The 19,463-nt window shown below is 39.6% G+C and overlaps 2 protein-coding genes across 2 annotated transcripts; one reads left to right on the forward strand and one right to left on the reverse strand.

Annotated features, from left to right (window-relative positions):
- Positions 1-225: 225 nt before the first annotated feature.
- On the forward strand, positions 226-12,610 carry slc12a9 (solute carrier family 12 member 9). Its single transcript, XM_077505366.1, has 14 exons — positions 226-548; positions 2,889-3,109; positions 3,180-3,314; positions 3,390-3,527; positions 4,961-5,263; positions 5,341-5,448; positions 6,351-6,462; positions 6,550-6,707; positions 6,781-6,863; positions 6,948-7,072; positions 8,642-8,834; positions 8,896-9,070; positions 10,230-10,376; positions 10,445-12,610. Exons 2-14 carry the CDS (start codon positions 2,905-2,907, stop codon positions 11,275-11,277), a joined length of 2,715 nt encoding a protein of 904 aa, XP_077361492.1. The 5' UTR covers positions 226-548; positions 2,889-2,904; the 3' UTR covers positions 11,278-12,610.
- A 434-nt stretch (positions 12,611-13,044) lies between these two features.
- hsd20b2 (hydroxysteroid (20-beta) dehydrogenase 2) lies at positions 13,045-16,658 on the reverse strand. The gene is made up of 11 exons (XM_077505201.1): positions 16,487-16,658; positions 16,223-16,269; positions 16,040-16,115; positions 15,820-15,930; positions 15,016-15,083; positions 14,883-14,927; positions 14,765-14,799; positions 14,594-14,675; positions 14,440-14,505; positions 13,259-13,405; positions 13,045-13,176 (listed from the first exon to the last, which is right to left on the reverse strand). Exons 1-11 carry the CDS (start codon positions 16,635-16,637, stop codon positions 13,045-13,047), a joined length of 960 nt encoding a protein of 319 aa, XP_077361327.1. The 5' UTR covers positions 16,638-16,658.
- Positions 16,659-19,463: the final 2,805 nt, after the last annotated feature.

The following is a 19,463-nucleotide window of genomic DNA, read 5'->3' on the forward strand; positions in this document are numbered from 1 at the left end:
GTGCAACTGTACCTAATATTGTGGCCCGTAGAGCCTCAGCCATGTTATTTCAGCTTTACAACAACGCCCCCTGGTGTGCATGAAAAATACTAGTGGAACATATTCAACTTTATACATATATAACAGTTATGGACTTCTAGTATGTGGAAAAATTACTAAAATAAATAAATAAATATTTTTAGGATTGTGTGTGTGTGTTCCGGGTAGTGACGTTTAAGGGGCGTGGCTAATGTCGGAAAGTAGCATCGCTCTTGTTTGGAAGAAAGCTTAAAAAAAAAATTGGAGGCGTTCTCTCTCCGCTTTCGTCAGTCACATGGTCGCGTTTCCGCTCTCCCGTGACCGTTTGGAGCAAATAATCGGAGGACGAGGCGTGTCATGCCGCCGTGTTGTTATTGGGCATCTTCCTCCACAGGCCCCAGCTCGCAGCTCGGTGCCGACCGCCGCCGGCCCGGGACGACAACACCCAGGACGTAAGGCGGACATCAAACGCAAGACTCGGCCGCTTTGCAAGTAGGAAGTGGACAACTATTTGTCGAGGGACGGCCACGGTAAGTGTGATCTTGGTCGATGAATGAAGCCTGTCACTACTCCGCCGCATGTGCTCAAATGTACGTTTATTCATTGTCGACGTTTGAATGTCACTTTAGATGTTGCGTTTGTTTTTGTTTTGTTTTTAAACGTCGTGTGTGCAGCCCAGCCGGTGCTGCTTTTACTTCCTGACTCCAAAACAACACTGACGATGGAGCTATTTTCTCGACGCCTCTTGAAAACTGTATACTTGTCATTCTGTGTAAATGTGACAGAACCGAATGTTTACTTGGACGCACTCCAAATTAAGGCTATAGGGACCACCAGGTGGCCTCTTTAGATGGTTCCAGGCGGTGTACATCAACATCTGGAAGGGGCTGCATCCATTGTTTGCAGCCTCAAAAATAATTAAACTGTTACAGATCACTATCAATAACTACATGTAACCAGTTACAGCCCACTATACTATAGCATGTTATCTATGGCTAACTTCTGTGGCTGCAGTAGAAACTAACCAGCCACAATCTTAAGTTCATATTCAGACCAGTGGTTCTCAAATTTGGGTCCATAAAAGGATAAGCAATAATAAATTGTCCTATCGTAAAAAAAAAAAAAAAAAATCCTATATGGGGGGTAACTGGTGTGCCAATAAAATAATGATGCTAAACCAAGTCTGACACCACTGTATGTACACATCATTTATTTCTCTAATAGTAATCTATTATGCTCTTTTCTCATGTAGAGTTGGACAACCTCATCAAAATGTGCAACTTGGGTCGAAAGCTTCCAACAACTCCAAGTGTCTGTTTTTTTCAACATTTTAATGGGCACCATATCTTTCAACATGATCCACTTTATTTTTGTTTTCCACCAGACTTCTCATTCAGAACACAATGTGGAAAATGATTCCCCTCATGTTGTTTATTACTTAATGGTCATTAAATGCGCTTATAGCGGCCGGATTGTTTGTGGAAACACTGATAGTGATATTGAATTGAATTAAATTTTATTTGGCCAATTATGCAGAACGTCATAGATATTTCCATTATTTTTTTTTTCCAATGACAAATTGGAGGCACATGTTTAATCATAGGTTTATGTGGGGGATTTTTGCCACCCTGAAAGTGGCCCCTCTATCTATATGGGTTGTCCCATATAATCCATCCATTTTCTTGACCGCTTATTCCTCACAAGGGTCGCGGGGGCTGCTGGCGCCTATCTCAGCTGGCTCTGGGCAGTAGGCGGGGGACACCCTGGACTGGTTGCCAACCAATTGCAGGGCTTGTCCCATATAATACAAGAATAATACTTGTTTAGATAATGCTAATAATAATAATGTTAATATTATAATATTAATGTTTTTCTCTTGTAATGGATCTTATTCTAATATAATCACATACTGCTGTGGCAGTAGATTCTTTTTGATGATCAGAACAGAATGGCTGTTTTTTTTTTTTTTTTTTCATGATTTTATAGTGTTAATGGACCAAGCCATGTCAAAAAACACCCAGCAAATGAGTGCATACAGTATGACTATGAGGACAAACCCAGTTCCGCTTTATTATATGAATGATGTCAAAATTTCAGGTAGATGAGAAGTTTCATTTTTGACATGTCTGATCCTCTTCCACTTGTTCCAAAAAAAAAAAAAAAAAAAAAAAAAGAAACCCAGAAAGAAATAAATGTCTTTCAGCTCGTTTTGTTAGAGTTTAATGTCAAATGAGACACGGAGCTGTGAGTCAGATGGTTCCAAATACCAAGCTGAGGTGTGAGCAGCTTTCATTAAAAACGGCGCGTCCCTAACATCACACGCTGGGGGAATCATGCTAGTGTGTAATTGTTTGAACTTGGCTTCGCTTTATGCAAAGAAATTGTTTCTGCTGACCATGGAGGCTGAAAATGAGAAAAAAAAAAAAGTGTCTCAAATTGATTGTGTAAAAGTAACATGACCCGTCAAATGCATTTGTACGTCAACAAATTACTGCATATGACTTGTGATCATTTGACGATTTTATTTGATTGAAGTCCTGTAAAAGGACATTTGCTGCATTTAAACATGCTCAGATGACCCACAATAATAAGTAATAAGTCATGGAATGGATAATGTAACACTACTTTGATGCTGTTGATTTGTCAATTTCAGGAAGCTCTAACCATGTGACAAGCTGTGGGTGGTTAACTTGAAGGAAACTTAATCAGATTTTACTAAATCCTTTTAAAATGTCTCATACAGTGTTGGGAAAAAAGCAAGCCAGGTGTAGCAGATGCAATGAAAAGAGCAGAGGCCCCAGAATTGAACCCTGTGGAACACCATCCGTTCCGTTATATATGTGAGTTAATATTGCATATATGTTCCACAGGGCTGAGGAAGCGGCCATGTCAAACGAACGCACCCCCCTCGTCAACTCAGGAGTGTGCGGTCTGACCATGGCGGTGGCGACATGCGGCACCGTAGTGGACACGTCACCTGACTCCGCCTCTGGGCCGCCAAGTAAAGAGTCCCGAAAGCTCAACACCTTTTTTGGCGTGATGGTGCCGACCATCCTCTCCATGTTCAGCATCGTTTTGTTTCTGAGGACAGGTGAGCGATATTTGAAGACTGTATCGTGGATATTTTTGTGAACTCGAGTTTACTGGAGTTCATGTTGCAGGTTTTGTGGTTGGCCACGCAGGGCTTCTGCAAGGCCTTCTGATGGTGCTTGTTGCCTACATCATCATAACGCTTACCATCCTATCTATTTGCGCTATTTCCACCAATGGGGCCATACAGGGAGGTGGCGCTTACTGTATCCTTCGTTCTTCATAAAATTGTATTTCTGGGCTTGTCTTTGTGTTACAACATTTCTGACTCCATTCATCAGACATGATCAGTCGATCGCTGGGCCCAGAGTTCGGAGGAAGTATCGGTTTGATGTTCTTTTTAGCAAAAGTGTTCGCATGTGGAGAATACGTTCTCGGTCTGGTGGAGGCTATTCTTGATGTGTTTGGCGTGGATGCCGGTAAGATTTATTTTTTTAATGGTTTCACATTCAAAGAAGTTGTGTATTATTTTTCAATTATCTGAAACATGAACTCATTCGTCACCAGCCATTTTCAAACATTTTCACTTTTTTTTCAAGACTTATAATCCTTTGAAAATATAGACTAAGCACCGACAAAGTTTTTGAACTGGTTCCACAAAGATTGAGAAAGCAGAAAAAAAGGAACCATGTCATGACGTGTCTTTGTTCACAATAAACATGTAAACATGTTAGCATTTTAGCACGTCCACATCCCTAGCCTGGAACTGATTCGGAGTTTGACAAGACTGACTTTGGTCACAATAATATTGTTAGAGATCTGACAAAAAATGGCCGCCTTGCGGAGCAGTTCGCTAACAAGAACCATTACGGGACTTTGCGACTTCACAAGCACTATCACAGTTATAAAGAAAAGATAAGTCATAGCAAAACATTCGCCTAGTGTAATTAATAACAGCAATAATTGTATTTCTCTTAACTGTCTGTGCTAGGACTGTCCACAAATGACATATAGGTGACATATGTGTCACAAATCAACATATATCCAGCATTTGATTTTTTATTATTATTCTGATTGCTGTAGTAAGTGGCAGCGGTAGAACATATATGATATATGTCTTTATGGAATGAGACATTTATGACATAGACATTCACAAAACTCATTGAAAACCTAGCCTGGACATAATTTGAATTAATTGTGCAACCATAAAAATATAATAAAATAATACTAAATTAAAATAATATAAATGTAATATAAAATAATATTTTGAAAAAATCAAAATTATTTGATTTTTTTTTTTTTTTTTAACCTCCCAAAAATTCTTGACAATAATATGTTCTCTGCAGCCCCAGTAGTCTAAATGCAATATTTTGGTTAATAGGTCTCAGGTAACAACCAATCACAGCCCAGCTTCAGAAAACATGTGAGCTGTGATTGGTCGTTGCTGACCCCTGAATGTCATCTTCAGTCGACAGTAAGTGGCAAAATGGCCGCCCCCCTGAGATAGATAAAAAGGGCTGGATTTTGCTGCATAACTCATATTCCACAAATGTAATATTTATCAGAATGTCATGTTTAGACTAGTGAAGTTACATATAACGTATTGTCTAGAAATGTTTAAGGTTGACTTCCCATTGAAATAGTGGAAATACTTACATTTCCTGGTAATGAGTTACATTTATTATGAAGTAATTTGATTACTTTTTTGAGCAAGTAATGAGTAACTATAACTAATTACTTTTATAAATTAATGTTCCCAACACTGAATTTAACGACCTTATTTAAACAGTTTTTGGGTCACCGAATTAAAGGAAAAGTCCAATTGATCTGCACTAAACCTCTTCACATTCATAAACACACAAAATGAAGTGGATCTAAATAAAGCTTGTGTTTGCTGTTGTTTTGGTTTCAGAAACATCCATGTCAGATGGCGTGCGCGTGCTGCCTCAAAGCTACTGGTACACTGTGCTCTACTCTTCGGTGATCCTCCTGCTGTGTCTGGTGGTGTGTCTGGTGGGCGCCCACATCTACTCCCGCATGGCCTTCGGCATCCTGCTGTTGGTCACTGTATCGCTGCTGTCCGTCTTCATCAGCGCTTTGGCCGTCAAACCTCTGAATTTTGTCATCACTCACGCGGGTCCTGGCAATCAGACTCTGCGTTACAACGCCAGCTACACCAGCTTTAACGTCACCACGCTGAAGAACAACCTGGGCTGTGAGTGTTTGGATATGATTGTACTATTTATACATTTTGATTAATGTTCATGTATGTGTCACTGTTTGGCCCTGCAGCTGGTTACTCATTGGACTACAGCACCAACTCGGTCATGTCATTTGCCACCGTGTTCGCCGTTATGTTCACCAGCTGCACTGGAATCATGGCTGGGGCCAACATGTCAGGTCAGAAATGATCTGTTGCTAGGAATGCACCAATGCTGCTTGTTTAATTAAACACAGTACAAGCACAAGTAGATAATAGAAGTGTGCCAAAAAAAATATTTTCATTTACTACGATTTAGAATTGATATAAAATGTCCCCAAATCAATTTTAATTATTTATTTTATGCTGTATTGACATTGTTTGTGTGTGATTTTATTGGAAGCATTGTTTATGTGGTACACGATTTGGCCACTTAGGGGCAGTGTTGTTCCACACGTTCAGATACTCTTGTAGACAGTCGTCACATTGAAGAGTAGAAGAAAAAAAGTAACGAAGTTATGTCAATACAAGTTGGGGGTTTTTAATCATAGGAAAATCATATGCCTGTGAGTAATATTAAGATGTTTCTCTGTATACATTCCTGTAGCGTTTCGTATGAATTGCCGTTCATTTGAGTGATAAAAGGTCCGCGAGTAGCGTGCTAATTAGCGTTAGCGCGTCAATGGCGCTTTCCATTGTACATTAGCCTTGAGCTAGCTATGTTCGGGAAATGATAAATCAAAGTGTTTTTGCATGTGAGTGTACACTGTGTGTAATTCTATTCGTTTTGGGTGGTTAGTTTTACAGTTAGCCTCAACTTGAGTGTAATAAAAGGCTTGAAACCAGCAACATTGGACTCGACATTCGTTTGAGCGCTACATAGAGTAGCAGTTGTGGTCCACACACTGTTTTTGTGGAATTTCCTTACAATTTAAAACTCAAGTTGTATTAAAAACGACATTAACAAGCATTCGATTAGATTTGCTGATATCTCTCGAAACCTTGATATTATGCAGTTTAAAGACATTATGTGTTCCATGAAGGGATAGTTGGTTTACAATGTAAAACTATCCACACTTAATTCTTGTTCTTGCCACTAAAGGGGACCTAGAAACTCCCAGCGTGTCCATCCCCAAAGGAACAATCGTGGCCGTCATTTACACCTTCATTGTTTACGTCCTGTTCTTCATCTTGGTCAGTGCCACTTGTGACAGGTGGGAAACTGAAGTGAAACTGTATTTTTATTCCACTACAATCAAAGCACTGCTGGTGCTAATCCTTTTATTTTGTTTCCTCTCTAGAACTCTTTTGATTCAGGATTATGGTTTCCTCCAGCGAATTAACATCTGGCCACCATTTGTGACTATTGGGATCTACTGCGGTGCTCTGTTTGCTGCAATGTGCTCCATGATTGGAGCATCCCGTATACTGCATGCGCTTGCTGTGGATCATCTCTTTGGTACGACCTAATCTCACCGCATGACAACATTTTTGTCTCAATTCCTAAGCAGACATGTTTTTCCTCCGCGTAGGTTTGCCATTAGCACCCGCTACCATCAGCACAAGCTCGGGGAATCCGTGGATGGCAGTGCTTTATACGTGGGGGCTGGCACAGGTTCGCGAACCGTTTTGTAGCGTTTTTATTTATTTTAATTTTTTTAATTGTAACAGTTTCCTAACTTTTGCATTTGCGTTCCAGTGTGTGGTGTTTGCAGGCCAGCTCAATGCCATTGCTAGCTTGGTGACTGTTTTCTACTTGCTTGCCTACGCAGCTGTTGACCTGGCTTGTTTGGCTCTCGAGTGGGCGTCTGCGCCAAATTTCAGGTACTCGGCATGTACCTCCTCAGCAAGGATATCCAATTATTTAAAAATGGTTTCCATAAAGCTCTCTGAGCATTTATTTAATATTTAAGATAACTAGCTTAAGTTCCATCTACTAAGCTAATATCCTTTGCTGTAGTAGTAGTTTCCCCCCTCATTTCCTGGTTAACTTTGCAAGCTTTCTAGGCTGTCCGTTCTAATGATATGTGTCAGTGTCACCATATTGTTTAGTAGATAAGCGCTGAAAATGCACGCCCCCTGGTGTTTTCTTGCCATTTTGGGGTCTGACGTGGACCTGTGAAGTGGGTTAAGGAGGTTTAATGACCCACCTAATTGGAAAAGGGCCTTTGGCGATGCCCCCTGGCAACTGATGGCCGATCACTATAAATAAACTTGGCAAAAAGGGGCTTTCTGGACATTTTTGGGTCACTAAGTGACGTTGGAAGGTTTCCATGCCCTTTGTAAAAGGGACCATGGGCGGAAGCATCATTTTGCAGCAGCTGCGGACCTGAAAATAACAGCAAAAGTGGGCCCCCAGGAGAAGTGAGTGTGGAAGTGTAGTGTTTGTGTTGTGAAGGTTTGTAGTAGGAGTAGTGGCAGCACCCTCCAGAAATGGCCAAATAAAATATGATCTAACTATATCATTGAAAATCAGTTAATTTTACTCACATGAGTTTAGAATTACTGGCAGTTATCATTCAAGCAGTAATATATATTTCCCAAAAAATAAATAAAAAGGTAGTTCTAAAGTAATATTTTTCAAACTTTGTTTTAGGGCTGCTCGCTCATGGAAAAAATATTAATCACGATTATTTTGGCAATAATTGCAATCATGATTATTCAAATGATAATTTTTTGGTACAAAGCAAGAAAATGTTTAACCATTTAAAAATATTAAGAACAATTAAAAAAAATAGAAACACTATAATTATGTAAGTTCCCTTTGGACCAAACAGATTTTATTTATTTATTTATGTAGGCAAAAAATAAAATAAAATTGGAGTGCCAACATTTAAACAAATTAGTATTAATAATCTTTTTTTTTTTTTTTTTTTTTTTTTTTTTTTTTTTTTTTTTTTTTTTTTTTTTTTTTTTACGATTATGCTGATTTTGTAATTGTGGAGTATAATAATTGAAATTGTAATTGAATTTGGATTAATTGCACAGCCCTACTTTGTTTTTACCGTTACTCCATTATGTTGTTGCAATACACCAGAGGGATCTGTGAGCTTAAGTGTCAGGGTGAGGCTGCCATTTTCCATTCACAGGAGCAGACAGATATTCAGAAGCAAAGCAGAGAAAAATAAGTAGCTTGCCAAATTTACTCAAATAATGTACATTGACAACATTTAAACAGAAGATTTAAAAATATAAACAAAGAACATTTAAAGTAAAGGAAATAAAGGTAGCTTTCCAAAATTGCTAAAAGAAAAAAAAAACTAATCATTATTCCATTTGCATGCAGCATAACAACAAAATGCGGCTTCACCGTGTTTGCTTTGAACTCCCAACTCAGAGTGCTACTGGGTTTATAGTCAATCAGAATTTCTTGAACCGATTTCTGTTCTCCAGGCCGACCTTCCAGTATTTCTCGTGGCACACGTGCCTGCTGGGCATCCTGAGCTGTCTAGTCATGATGTTCGTCATTAACCCCGTCTACTCATCGGGCAGCATCGTCCTCCTGTTGCTTCTGCTGCTTTTCCTCCACTACCGCTCTCCCACCAGCAGCTGGGGCTACATCAGCCAGGCCCTCATCTTCCATCAGGTACCACGTATGTCCACCACACCTCACTCTTAAGCTCCTCACCTCCCCCTTTGGATTTTAGGTGCGCAAGTACCTACTGATGCTGGATGTGAGGAAGGACCACGTCAAGTTCTGGAGGCCACAGGTGCTGTTGATGGTCTCCAATCCGCGTTCCTCCTGCCAGCTCATCCTGTTCGTCAACCAGCTGAAAAAGGGAGGACTGTTTGTGCTGGGCCACGTCCAGCTGGGAGATCTGGGTAATTGTCTGCGTGGGACACGTGCAGCTAACCGCATTAAATGAGTCTTATCTTTTCCCTGAACAGCCCCTCCCACCATGCACATACGCCGCAAATACAATTTCTCACTCACTATGACTTGAATAGCCAAATTACTTCCATATAGCGTAACAGTGTACACAACAGCCTATCATTCATTCACTTCCTCTTTTCTTTGTGGTTACGCAGCCTATTTATTGTACGTTGTGTATTGCCACATGTGGAAGCAAAGTTCCTCCACTATTTACTCACTCTTTATTCTACCGTGCTGGAAAGAGCAAATTGATACATTGTGATATATAATTGAAAGCAGATGATTTAACTAAACAGGAAGTGATAAATATAAATCCAAAAATAGTCTTCCTAGAGCACCTTATTAGCGAAGTCCACAAGCTTTTGTTTAGTGTTGCACATTCATTACGTAACTCAACTTTTGTGGTTATAAGTTAAACTGACAAGTAAAATATGGTTGTTTTTGTCATTCATAGAATTATACTCAATAATTTTAGATGCTGTACATCAGGATCCAGACATTTCCATTTACTCTTCTCATGTGCTCATGCCCCCTGGTGGTAGTCAGGGGTATTTGTGTGCTTATACTGTTATAGGGATGGGCAACGACACTCAGCTCTGAGTAGACCCTTGAATAATTTTTCACCTCCATAAAAATTTTTGGGGAAAGGAAAAGGGGCTTTATATATATATATATATATATATATATATATATATATATATATATATATATATATATATATATATATATATATATATATATATATATATATATATATATATATTATATATAAATACAAACCCCCAAAAAATCCTCCATTCACACTTAGAATGTGTGTCAACTGTAGTTTTTAGTTGTAAAAAAAAAAAAAAAAAACTCCAGAAAAAGTTGAAAAATATTCAATACAAGTTTTTCATGGAATTTTTATTTTTTTTTATTACAGAAAAAAACCCAAAATATTTTAAAATATAGAAAACAATTCTGCATATTTTTATCATACATCTGGTTGGGAAGTGTGTTGCCCCCAGTAGCGCTGATGAAAAATCATGACCCCCTCCAGCATTTAAATTGCCCATCCCTGCACTCAGCCCTCTGAGATAATGACATCATATCCTGTTTATGTTTTAGATTCTCTGCCATCAGACCCGGTGCAGCAGCAATACAACTTCTGGCTGAGCTTAGTTGACAAGCTCGGGGTGAAGGCCTTCGTAGACCTGACGCTCTCGCCATCTGTCCGACAAGGAACGCAGCATCTTCTACGCATCACAGGCCTCGGTAAGAAAAGACGGAGATGGAGAAGCATCCTTGATTTGATGATTCATTCTGCGGTGTTTCTCTTCAAGGCGGCATGAAGCCCAACACTCTGATCTTGGGTTTCTATGACAGCTGCACCCCCGAGGACTTCTTCCTCCAAGATATCGCCTTTTGCGGCGCCTCAGCGGGACAAAGCACAGAAGGCGAGTACAATTTTGGGGTTGACCTGCCTTCGTTACAGGCTCATTTCCCTCCCGTCCGACACGTGGAGAGCCCTCGCTGGCTCTCCCCCGACGAGTACGTGGGGATCATTTCCGACGCCATCAAAATGAACAAGAACGTGTGCCTGGGCCGATATTTTTTCCATTTGGAGGGAGAAGGCAAGCAGAGCAAAGTGGACGGTTCGGAGCGGACCATCGACGTGTGGCCCCTCAATCTCCTCCAGCCGGGCTGTCGAGATTACCAGGACGTGTGCAGCCTGTTTCTGCTGCAGATGGCCTGCGTGCTCAACATGTCCAGCAAGTGGCGCCACGCCAGAATGAGGATCTTCCTCAACGTGGAGACCGAGTCCAGCGACCAAGGCTGGGTGGTCGACGAAGAGACGTTCCGGGAGTTGCTGAAGAAGCTTCGCATCCGAGCGTCCATCAAGATCGTCCCGTGGGACTCGGTGGTGCAGCACCACGCTCAGACGGACGCCGAGGAGCAGAGCCACGCCCTCTCGGACCACTTCCTCTCCGCGGTGAACTCCATGTTGACGGAGCACAGTTCTCAGGCCGCCGTTCGCTTCCTGTATTTACCGCGGCCGCCCGCTCTGAACCGCCATTCCCAGACGTACTTGGCCCAGCTGGAAGCGGTGACCAACGGTTTGGGTCCGACGCTTCTCATCCATGGCGTCACCCCGGTGACGTACACGGATCTTTAAGCACGGGAGTGACTTAATGTTAGGGTATATCGAAGCACTGGTTGTATCACACTATTGTACATTCTCAACTGCGTGTTACTGTTCTTGATGATTTCACATTCTCGTAGGATATTTTCCTACTTTCATGCACTTGAACTGGTGATTAAACAATGTTTACTGGCCTAACTTATAGTGCAGTATATCTGCTTACAAGGTTGACTGATATGTTGAAGAGCTTTAAATGCAATACCACAATTTTGACCAATATGGGTCGAGTTTAAATATAGAAATTCACATTTAGAATTTTGTGGTATTTAAAAGACAATATTAGAATGGTACATTGTCTGTTTTAATGTATTTATTTATTTTTTGCCGGACTAAGTTACACCGTCATTTTTCTTGCAGCTGAATTGATTGAACTCATCAATGTAAACTCAATTAAGGGGAGAGTTATAAAACTGGGAACAACTCTGGCAATCTTGACCTCCATTGTTTTGCTTGATGGTACAAAAAAAAAAGATATCTAATTCAACCTGGGACCAGGACCGTTAATGGACCAAATTAGGTCAAGATTGTAAAACAAAGTGGAAGGTTACTCTGTGTTATTGCATCACCTCTTCGAAGTATCTCATACAATTTCTTGGTGTCTTTTCCGTTGTGTTTACCACTGAATGTTAAGTTACCTCACTACAAACAGGAAATTGCCTCAGAAAATAAGCCGCTAACATGACCCAGCTTTACTTCTCTGTTGTGCTCTGTTTTTTTGTTTTTGTTTTTTTGTAGCAGTTGATGGAAAAAAGTCATCACTTGTCTACATTAAAGGAGACGTCAACTTTGAACATTTCCTGACTATAATATGTTATATGTGACCTCACTAGTCTAAACATGATATTCTGATTAATATTACATTTGCGGAATGAGTTATGAAGCCAAATTGAGCCATCTTGGGACAGCCATTTTGCCACTTGCTGTCGACTGAAGTTGACATCACAGTTTTGCTCCGGCAATGACCAATCACAGCTCCCCTGTTTTCTGAAGCTGAGCTGTGATTGGTTGTTACTTGAGCCCTGAGCAACTGTGATGTCATTTTCACTCGACAGCAAGTGGCAAAATGGCCACCTCCTGAGATGGATAAAAATAGCTGGATTTTGCTGCTTTACTCATATTCCACTAACACAATATTATTTAGACTAGTGGGGCTGCATAGAACATATTTTTGTCAAGAAATCTTTTGGTAGTTGTCTTCCCCTTTAAAGTTGACTTGCGATAAATAGCACGGTGGTGTTAGTTACAGAAATGTCTACCAACAGGTCTTTGTTACTTAAATAATAAATAATAAAATATTGTGCCACCATATCTTTTGTCATCCATAAAAACAAAATGTAAATATATATATATATATATATATGTGTGTGTATATATATATATATGTATATGAATATATGCAGCTTCTTTTTTATGTGGGTGTATTGTAATCTAAAAAAGAAGAAAAAAAAAATATATATATATTTTTTTTTTCAAAGAAGACATTCATTCACCTTCATCAAAATGTGAACAAATCACTACGAGATTCTGTTATCTTAAATGTAAAAATATTCTTTATTATTGCCGCACATACTGCAATGAGCAAAAAATGAATCAAAACGCAAAAATGTGCATTCTTGATGAATAAACTAGCTTACATTTGAATTTATACTCACTAGTCTGAGCTTCTAAAAACATTGGCATATGTTTATTTATTTTTTTTATCTATTATAAAGTGCAGTGAAGAGTGCAATGTGTATTCCTTTATGAATCTGTATGAACCCCCTTGCACATTCCCCTTTGGACTTTTCTCTGATGTGCTGTGTCGAGCATCTTGGCCACCAGGAACGAGGACATACGCAGACAGTCGGGCATGAGTAGGCCAATAGCAAAGCTCTGCACCGGGATGACAAACCCAATCATGAATGTTTTTGCAGTGGTCATTATATTGTGCGTTCGTGATGAAACGGATGCTGACCTGCAGTGCATGTAACAGGCAGCCGCTGGTGTAGTTGGAGTAACCCACGGTGTTCAAAGCCTCTCGGGCGAAAGCGGCGGCGCTCTTCACGCAGCCGCTGCTTTTCATTTTGTTCATGTTGGTGGAAACCAGGAAGGGCACGACGCACTGAAAAGAGGGGGATGAGGTTCAATATCATAAAATATACAAAGTGTTCTTATTGGGAGCTAAATAATAGTTGTCGTCCTGCATCTTTTCAACTAACGGATTCACCCATGCCAAGGTGTAAAGGAATTATAATTGTTGAACAGCTTAATTTAGACAAAAGTAGTTCTTTGACACCATCTTGTTGTATATTGGTGGCAAGCATTTGTGTTGTGTTGATGTGTGTTTAGACAAAAGTTGTGAATTGCCGCTGTCTTGTTAAGTTTTGCTGCCAAGAAATTATAATGAAGTGAGTTGAAGAGCTGAATTAAGATAAAAGTAGTTATTTGCTGCCATTTTGTGTCATATTGGTGCCAAGGAAATATGTTTAAATAAGTTGAAGAGCGTCATTGAGACAAACGTAATGCATTGCTGCCGTTTTGTGGTATCTTGGTGCCAAGAAATATGTTGAAGTGATTTGAAGAGCTTCATTTAGACAAAAGTAGTTCTTTGACACCATCTTGTGTCATATTGGTGCCAAGAAACTAGGCTGAAATGAGTTGAGGAGCATCTTTCAGACAAAAACAGTTTTGCCTTTCATCTTTCGACATTTTGGTGTCAAGCAACTATGTTGAACTAAGTTGAAGAGCTTCATTTAGACAAAAGTAGTTCTTTTCCGCTATTTTGTGTGTCGTATTGGTGCCAAGGAACTATACTAAAGTGAGTTGTGGGGCACCTTTTGGACGAAAGTAGTGTTTTGTCTTCCATCTTTTGCCATCTTGATATCAAGGAACTATGTTAAACTTAGCTGAAGCGCTTCATCTTGTCTTGTAGCTAAAGAGTTACCACATGTTGAAGTGAGTTTAAGCGCATAATTCAGACATAAGTAGTTCTTTGACGCCATCTTGTGGCATATTTTTGGCAAGGAACTATTGTTGAAGTGAGTTGAGGAACATCTTTCCGACAATATTTTGCCTCCGTTTTTGAAGTTTTTAAGTTTATTTAGACAAAAGTTGTGCTTATAAACAGTACAAGTGAATGTGATTTACTTTGCTTACCTGGACCGCAATCCCCTCCGCCTTGTACTCAGCATGCAGACACTGACTGAAATACATGACAAACGCCTGCAATAAAAACAAACCACAGATGCGTTGGAAAGAGCGAAACAAACACACAAATATAAAAGTTGACACCACACTCGCAGGCGTGTACCTTGGTGGCAGAGTAAAGGGCCAGCAGAGGCTGCGGATGGATTCCCACTTGCGAGGAAATATTGATGATCAATCCCGTCCTTCTGCAGCGGACGTGAGAAGCAACCATGAAACGATTCGTAAACCCGCAATAAATTCTATTCAACACGTGCCATCATCGTCATTAGCGTACCTTTCAAGCATGCCGGGCAGAACTAATCTTGTCGTCTGAGGGAAGAAAAAACAAACGAGACCAATTGTAAAGTGCAGATAACCCCAACATGACTCGTTTTGTCGTCACATGATCTTACTTGAGCAACAGACAGTGTGTTACAGTCGAGAATCTCTGTGATTTTCTGGGAACAACAAACAGAGAAACTTCGTGTCAACAACAACAACTGAGAGACGATGATCTATATGTAATAAAAGAGTTTAAAAACAAACCTTTTCAGCATCAGGAATTTCCAGGAATGAGGCAAAATCGTCAGAGTAGGACATTGCCACGTTGTTCACTGTAACAGATATTAACAAGCATATTTATTTACCGTTCATTATTGACTATAATAAGATGGCCGCCCGGCATGGTTGGCGCAGGGGGAAGAATCCAGGGTGTACCTAATGTTTTGTCCAAAATGGCCGCTAATTTGGAGCTACGGGATTTCGACCCCAGCGATATATTGTATTGTATCCCAGAAGTCTTTGCATTAACAGTTCTACTCAAGTGGGCGGAGCTTACTCTGTTTAACTGTCTGCAGGGTTGGTTTAATACTAAAGAAATCAGCTCTGTTAAGTAACTCCAATGTTGACCTCTAGTTAAATCAGACAGTGTTATTAAAAAAAGAAAGAAAGAAAAGAAAAACACTGGATTTAAATCATCTCTGAAATATTAAACATTTTTGACACTCATAATTTTTGCTGTGGATGTATTTAACAATTTTGGATTCTCAAAAATGCAAAATGTAGAATTATAACGTTATCAGTGAAGTTTTACATGATCAGTTTTGAGAGAAAAAAAAAGGCTTACCTGAAAATGTAATAAATCTCCAATATTGTATTTTATATCAGTCTGGATTTTTATTAATTGCATTTTTGGTGAAATTATTACATTATTGGCTTTTATTACATATTTGAGCAAATTAAATGCTGATTTTTTATTTTATTTTATTTTATTTATTTTTTTTTACACATTTTCATGGCATTTTCAGGAAATTATGACATGCTAGGTTGCTACATGCACTCCCCACTTACCCAGAATTCCAATCTCCAGACCTTGTAGTTGCTTGGCTATAAAAGGGTAAATATTATGGCCGTGTGTGAAGTCCACTCGGACGGTGTGCGTCTTTCGACCATGCTGAATCTCTGAAAAGACAAAAAATATTGTTTTTACATATTTTACACATTTGATGTTTTTCAGAATAATATTTGAAGTATGTCATGAGCATGCTAATTGTTGCTGTTTGTTGCTCACCGATCTCTTTGGCCACCTGTCGAAGCTTCTCGTCACATCTGCTTACTAAAATGATATCCAAGCCTCTTTGAGCCAGCTGCAGGCAAGAACGCGCACACACATAATGGAATCAAATACAAACCACCGCTGTTGTTGTTTTTTTTTCTTTTCATGAAGAATTTTGCAGGATTTTCAAAGCCTCACCTCCATGGCGTATGCTTTACCGATGCCAGATGTTGCTCCCGTGACAACTGCAAGAGAAATTGAGACAGATGTTTTCCGACTTTTTATAGAAATATTTTTTTTTAAATTGATGATTTTATAGTAAAAAATGAGTACTCCATTGTCTAATTTGATATATTTTTATAATCTTACAAGAAAAGAAAGACAAACAGAGTACAGTACTGACACTCACCTACCCAAAGTTTCAATTTTACAAACAAAAATGTAAACAAATTTGAACTTTACCTGCCCATTGCCCGTAAGTCCTCAAATCCACTTGCCAAAACTCTGATAAAATAAACTCTCTGAATCCGAAGTAGCATTTCCAGGCCGCTTTTAGCGAGTAGAACACGAATGTGAATCCACCAATGATGACCAGGGCGTCAGTCAAAGACATTTTTGCACAAACTCTAAGTCCATATGAGAGGGAACAAGTACTTATGTTCCATGATAACCTGTGCTCCTCCCTTGTTGCTCCACCTCTTACTGTGTGTGTCATTACATCACATGTATTTTAATATGTAAGAAATCACATCAGGAAAAAAAATATTCGAATAAATGTATGGATTCATATAATATTTACAAATAACTAAACACAAATGCACAAAATAGATTCAAAAGAGCTAGCCAAAATACATTATTCAATCTCTCCTTCCCATGATGCAACTTCATTTTTTAATCACCATGCTGAACATTTGTTGTGAAAAAGCCCATGTAAGAGATAACCGTGCCTACATCACAATGACATCATCAAATTAAGCCGTGGAGGTTCACGTCCAGTAGAATCCACAGCGGCAATCTAATCACAGCAGATTGGAGAAGACGTTTCGTTTTGCCTCATTAACAATACGTACGTCCGACCATTTCCTTTAGCGCTTATCAGACAGGCAGACGACACAATACTAATTCCAATACTGCGTGTTAAAAACAATATTTTACAACGCAATGTTGTGAATGTGTGATACAAATGTGCCAGAGTTGCAATCTGCCGAGTTCACATCAGCAGAAACAGTCCTCCCCATTCATATGGAGCAACGTTCGTACATTGATAAGCTAACAATGCTCCTGATTAAATGTTAGCTTGATAATGTTTGTTATGGGTGCCCAAAAAAGTTGAGAAAAAGCTTTTCTGAATAAGCTTAGATGTTTAGTCTGTCTTCCCGGAAGAGACCATTTAGGGACTTTTAGGGATTTTCTGTTAGCATGTTAGCTTGTTTCTGGTCAATAATCTGTAATGTATGCTCCATCTCTATATTCAACAGGAGGAGACGTTCAGTTTTGCTAACATGCTTTTCCATTGGAGTTCTTCCATATTTTTAATATGCTTTAGACTTTTTTTTTTGTTTTTAATTCGCATTTTAAAAAGGAGCCTTGTTGTATTATCTGTCCACCTGTTGCTACAACATGTAAGTTCACATCAGCAGTGTTATAACATGGCAGCACTTCATTAGGACAAACGCCGTTTTGCATCGTTTGTTAGCTTTAAGCTAAACGGACTTATCGAAAGCAAAGTTATGTGGTTGTATTAAATACACAAAGTGGAATTGTCTTTAAGTTTAGTTTGACAGTAAACGTCAACTGTTAGCTTGTAGACTCTTTATTGAAGAAATTGTCTCTATTTTCATTATTTACTCAAATCCAGTCAAAGCATAAATAAATAAATAAATAAATAAATAAAAATTGAGAGACAAATGGCTCCTATCAAGTTTATCGGTATTATACAGGTTTTTAAAGTGTTTAGGGGGGGGGGGGCATGTTCGCGGTGACGTTTTTTATTATTATTATTATTATTATTTTTATTTGCTTGGATGCTGCAAAAGCGTTTCTCAGAAAAGGCCTAAAGTACAGTACAGCCCTGTCAGCCACTAGAGGGAGCCACAGCTAGCCCTGAATTTTGACAGCCTGGACTGACGATGACTGGGGTGAGACGTTTGTCGTACTATCGATTATTAAAAGTTTAGTTTAGGTTTGTCTCAAGTCAAATGGCAAACGGAAAGCATTAAGTTGAAAAACATAACAAGACAATACACTGGCACTGACCTGTGTCTAGATGAACGGTCATGTTATAGCTGTGCATGCTAGGTTGTGAATGTTGATATCATCTACAGTACACAATTTATCTTCTAATAAACTCAGATTTAATCCTCAATATTCCTGCTTTCAGATTACTGAGTTTGAGTGTATTAAAAAAACATTCATGCATATATATGCAACTCTATACAAAGCCATTGATTAAAAAAAAAAATTAAATGAAACAAGATACATACAGGGACATTCACATAAAAGAAACAAGGACATGCGCAGCCATTTTGTAGTTGTCCTGGGAAGACATGCATGGTGCTACCTTTGTGGTGCCCATGTTAATTGACTTGAGCAATTAAGTGAGGTCAATGTGAAGGCAAATGTCTAAGCCACTCTTTGGCTCCTCCAGGGTTGGATTAATTCTTGGTGGCAAGAAGCTTCTTCGTAGAATAAAGAATTCCTGGAGAGATATTCTTAGAAATTTGACACTGTATGACAAAGTAGCCTAAGTCTACGCACATGCAGGAAACAGAAATACGATTTGTTGGAGGGCGACAATTTCTGCCAAAGTTCAGAGGTTATGTCAAGTTCAGAAGTGCTGAACGCTGCCATTGCTGCCGCCTCATCTTTGGCGCAAGCTGCTCCTTTGCTGAGCGTGGCCGACTTTACTTGGCCCGGGCTCTCCGTCAGTGCCGTTAGCCATGTCACTAAGAGGCTTGCGGGCTGCAAGATGAGTTTAGAACAGCCTCCCCTGACTAATCTGATTACTGCAGCGAGGCAGCTATCATGTGCGAGTCAGGACAAACACATCATCGCACTTTCATGTGGAGGCGGAGCCATAGATGGCAAGTTCCACGATGGAGCCAATTTTGAATGTGTCGTATGCTGACTTTAGGGATCTTCACAAAATGGGGAGTTTCCCCCCATGGGGGGTTCATTTCCAGAGTCACATGCAGACGAGGAGTAGCTTACCGCAGGGCAGGTTATTTTCAGCCATCACCTCCAGATCATACGGCACTTGAGCCTGTGGTGGCACTGAAATGTAGAAGATGCTCAGATGCGGCATTGCCACAAACGCCTTTCTTAAGATTGCAATTTAGGGATACATTTTTGGTCAAAGTGACAAATTCTGAGGTTGGGGGTTTGAATCCGATTTGTGTGTAGGAGGTTACTATAGTTAACAAAAACTAACAAAATAACT

Source organism: Festucalex cinctus, chromosome 18 (assembly GCF_051991245.1).
Source record: "Festucalex cinctus isolate MCC-2025b chromosome 18, RoL_Fcin_1.0, whole genome shotgun sequence".
Classification (NCBI taxonomy): Eukaryota; Metazoa; Chordata; class Actinopteri; order Syngnathiformes; family Syngnathidae; genus Festucalex; species Festucalex cinctus.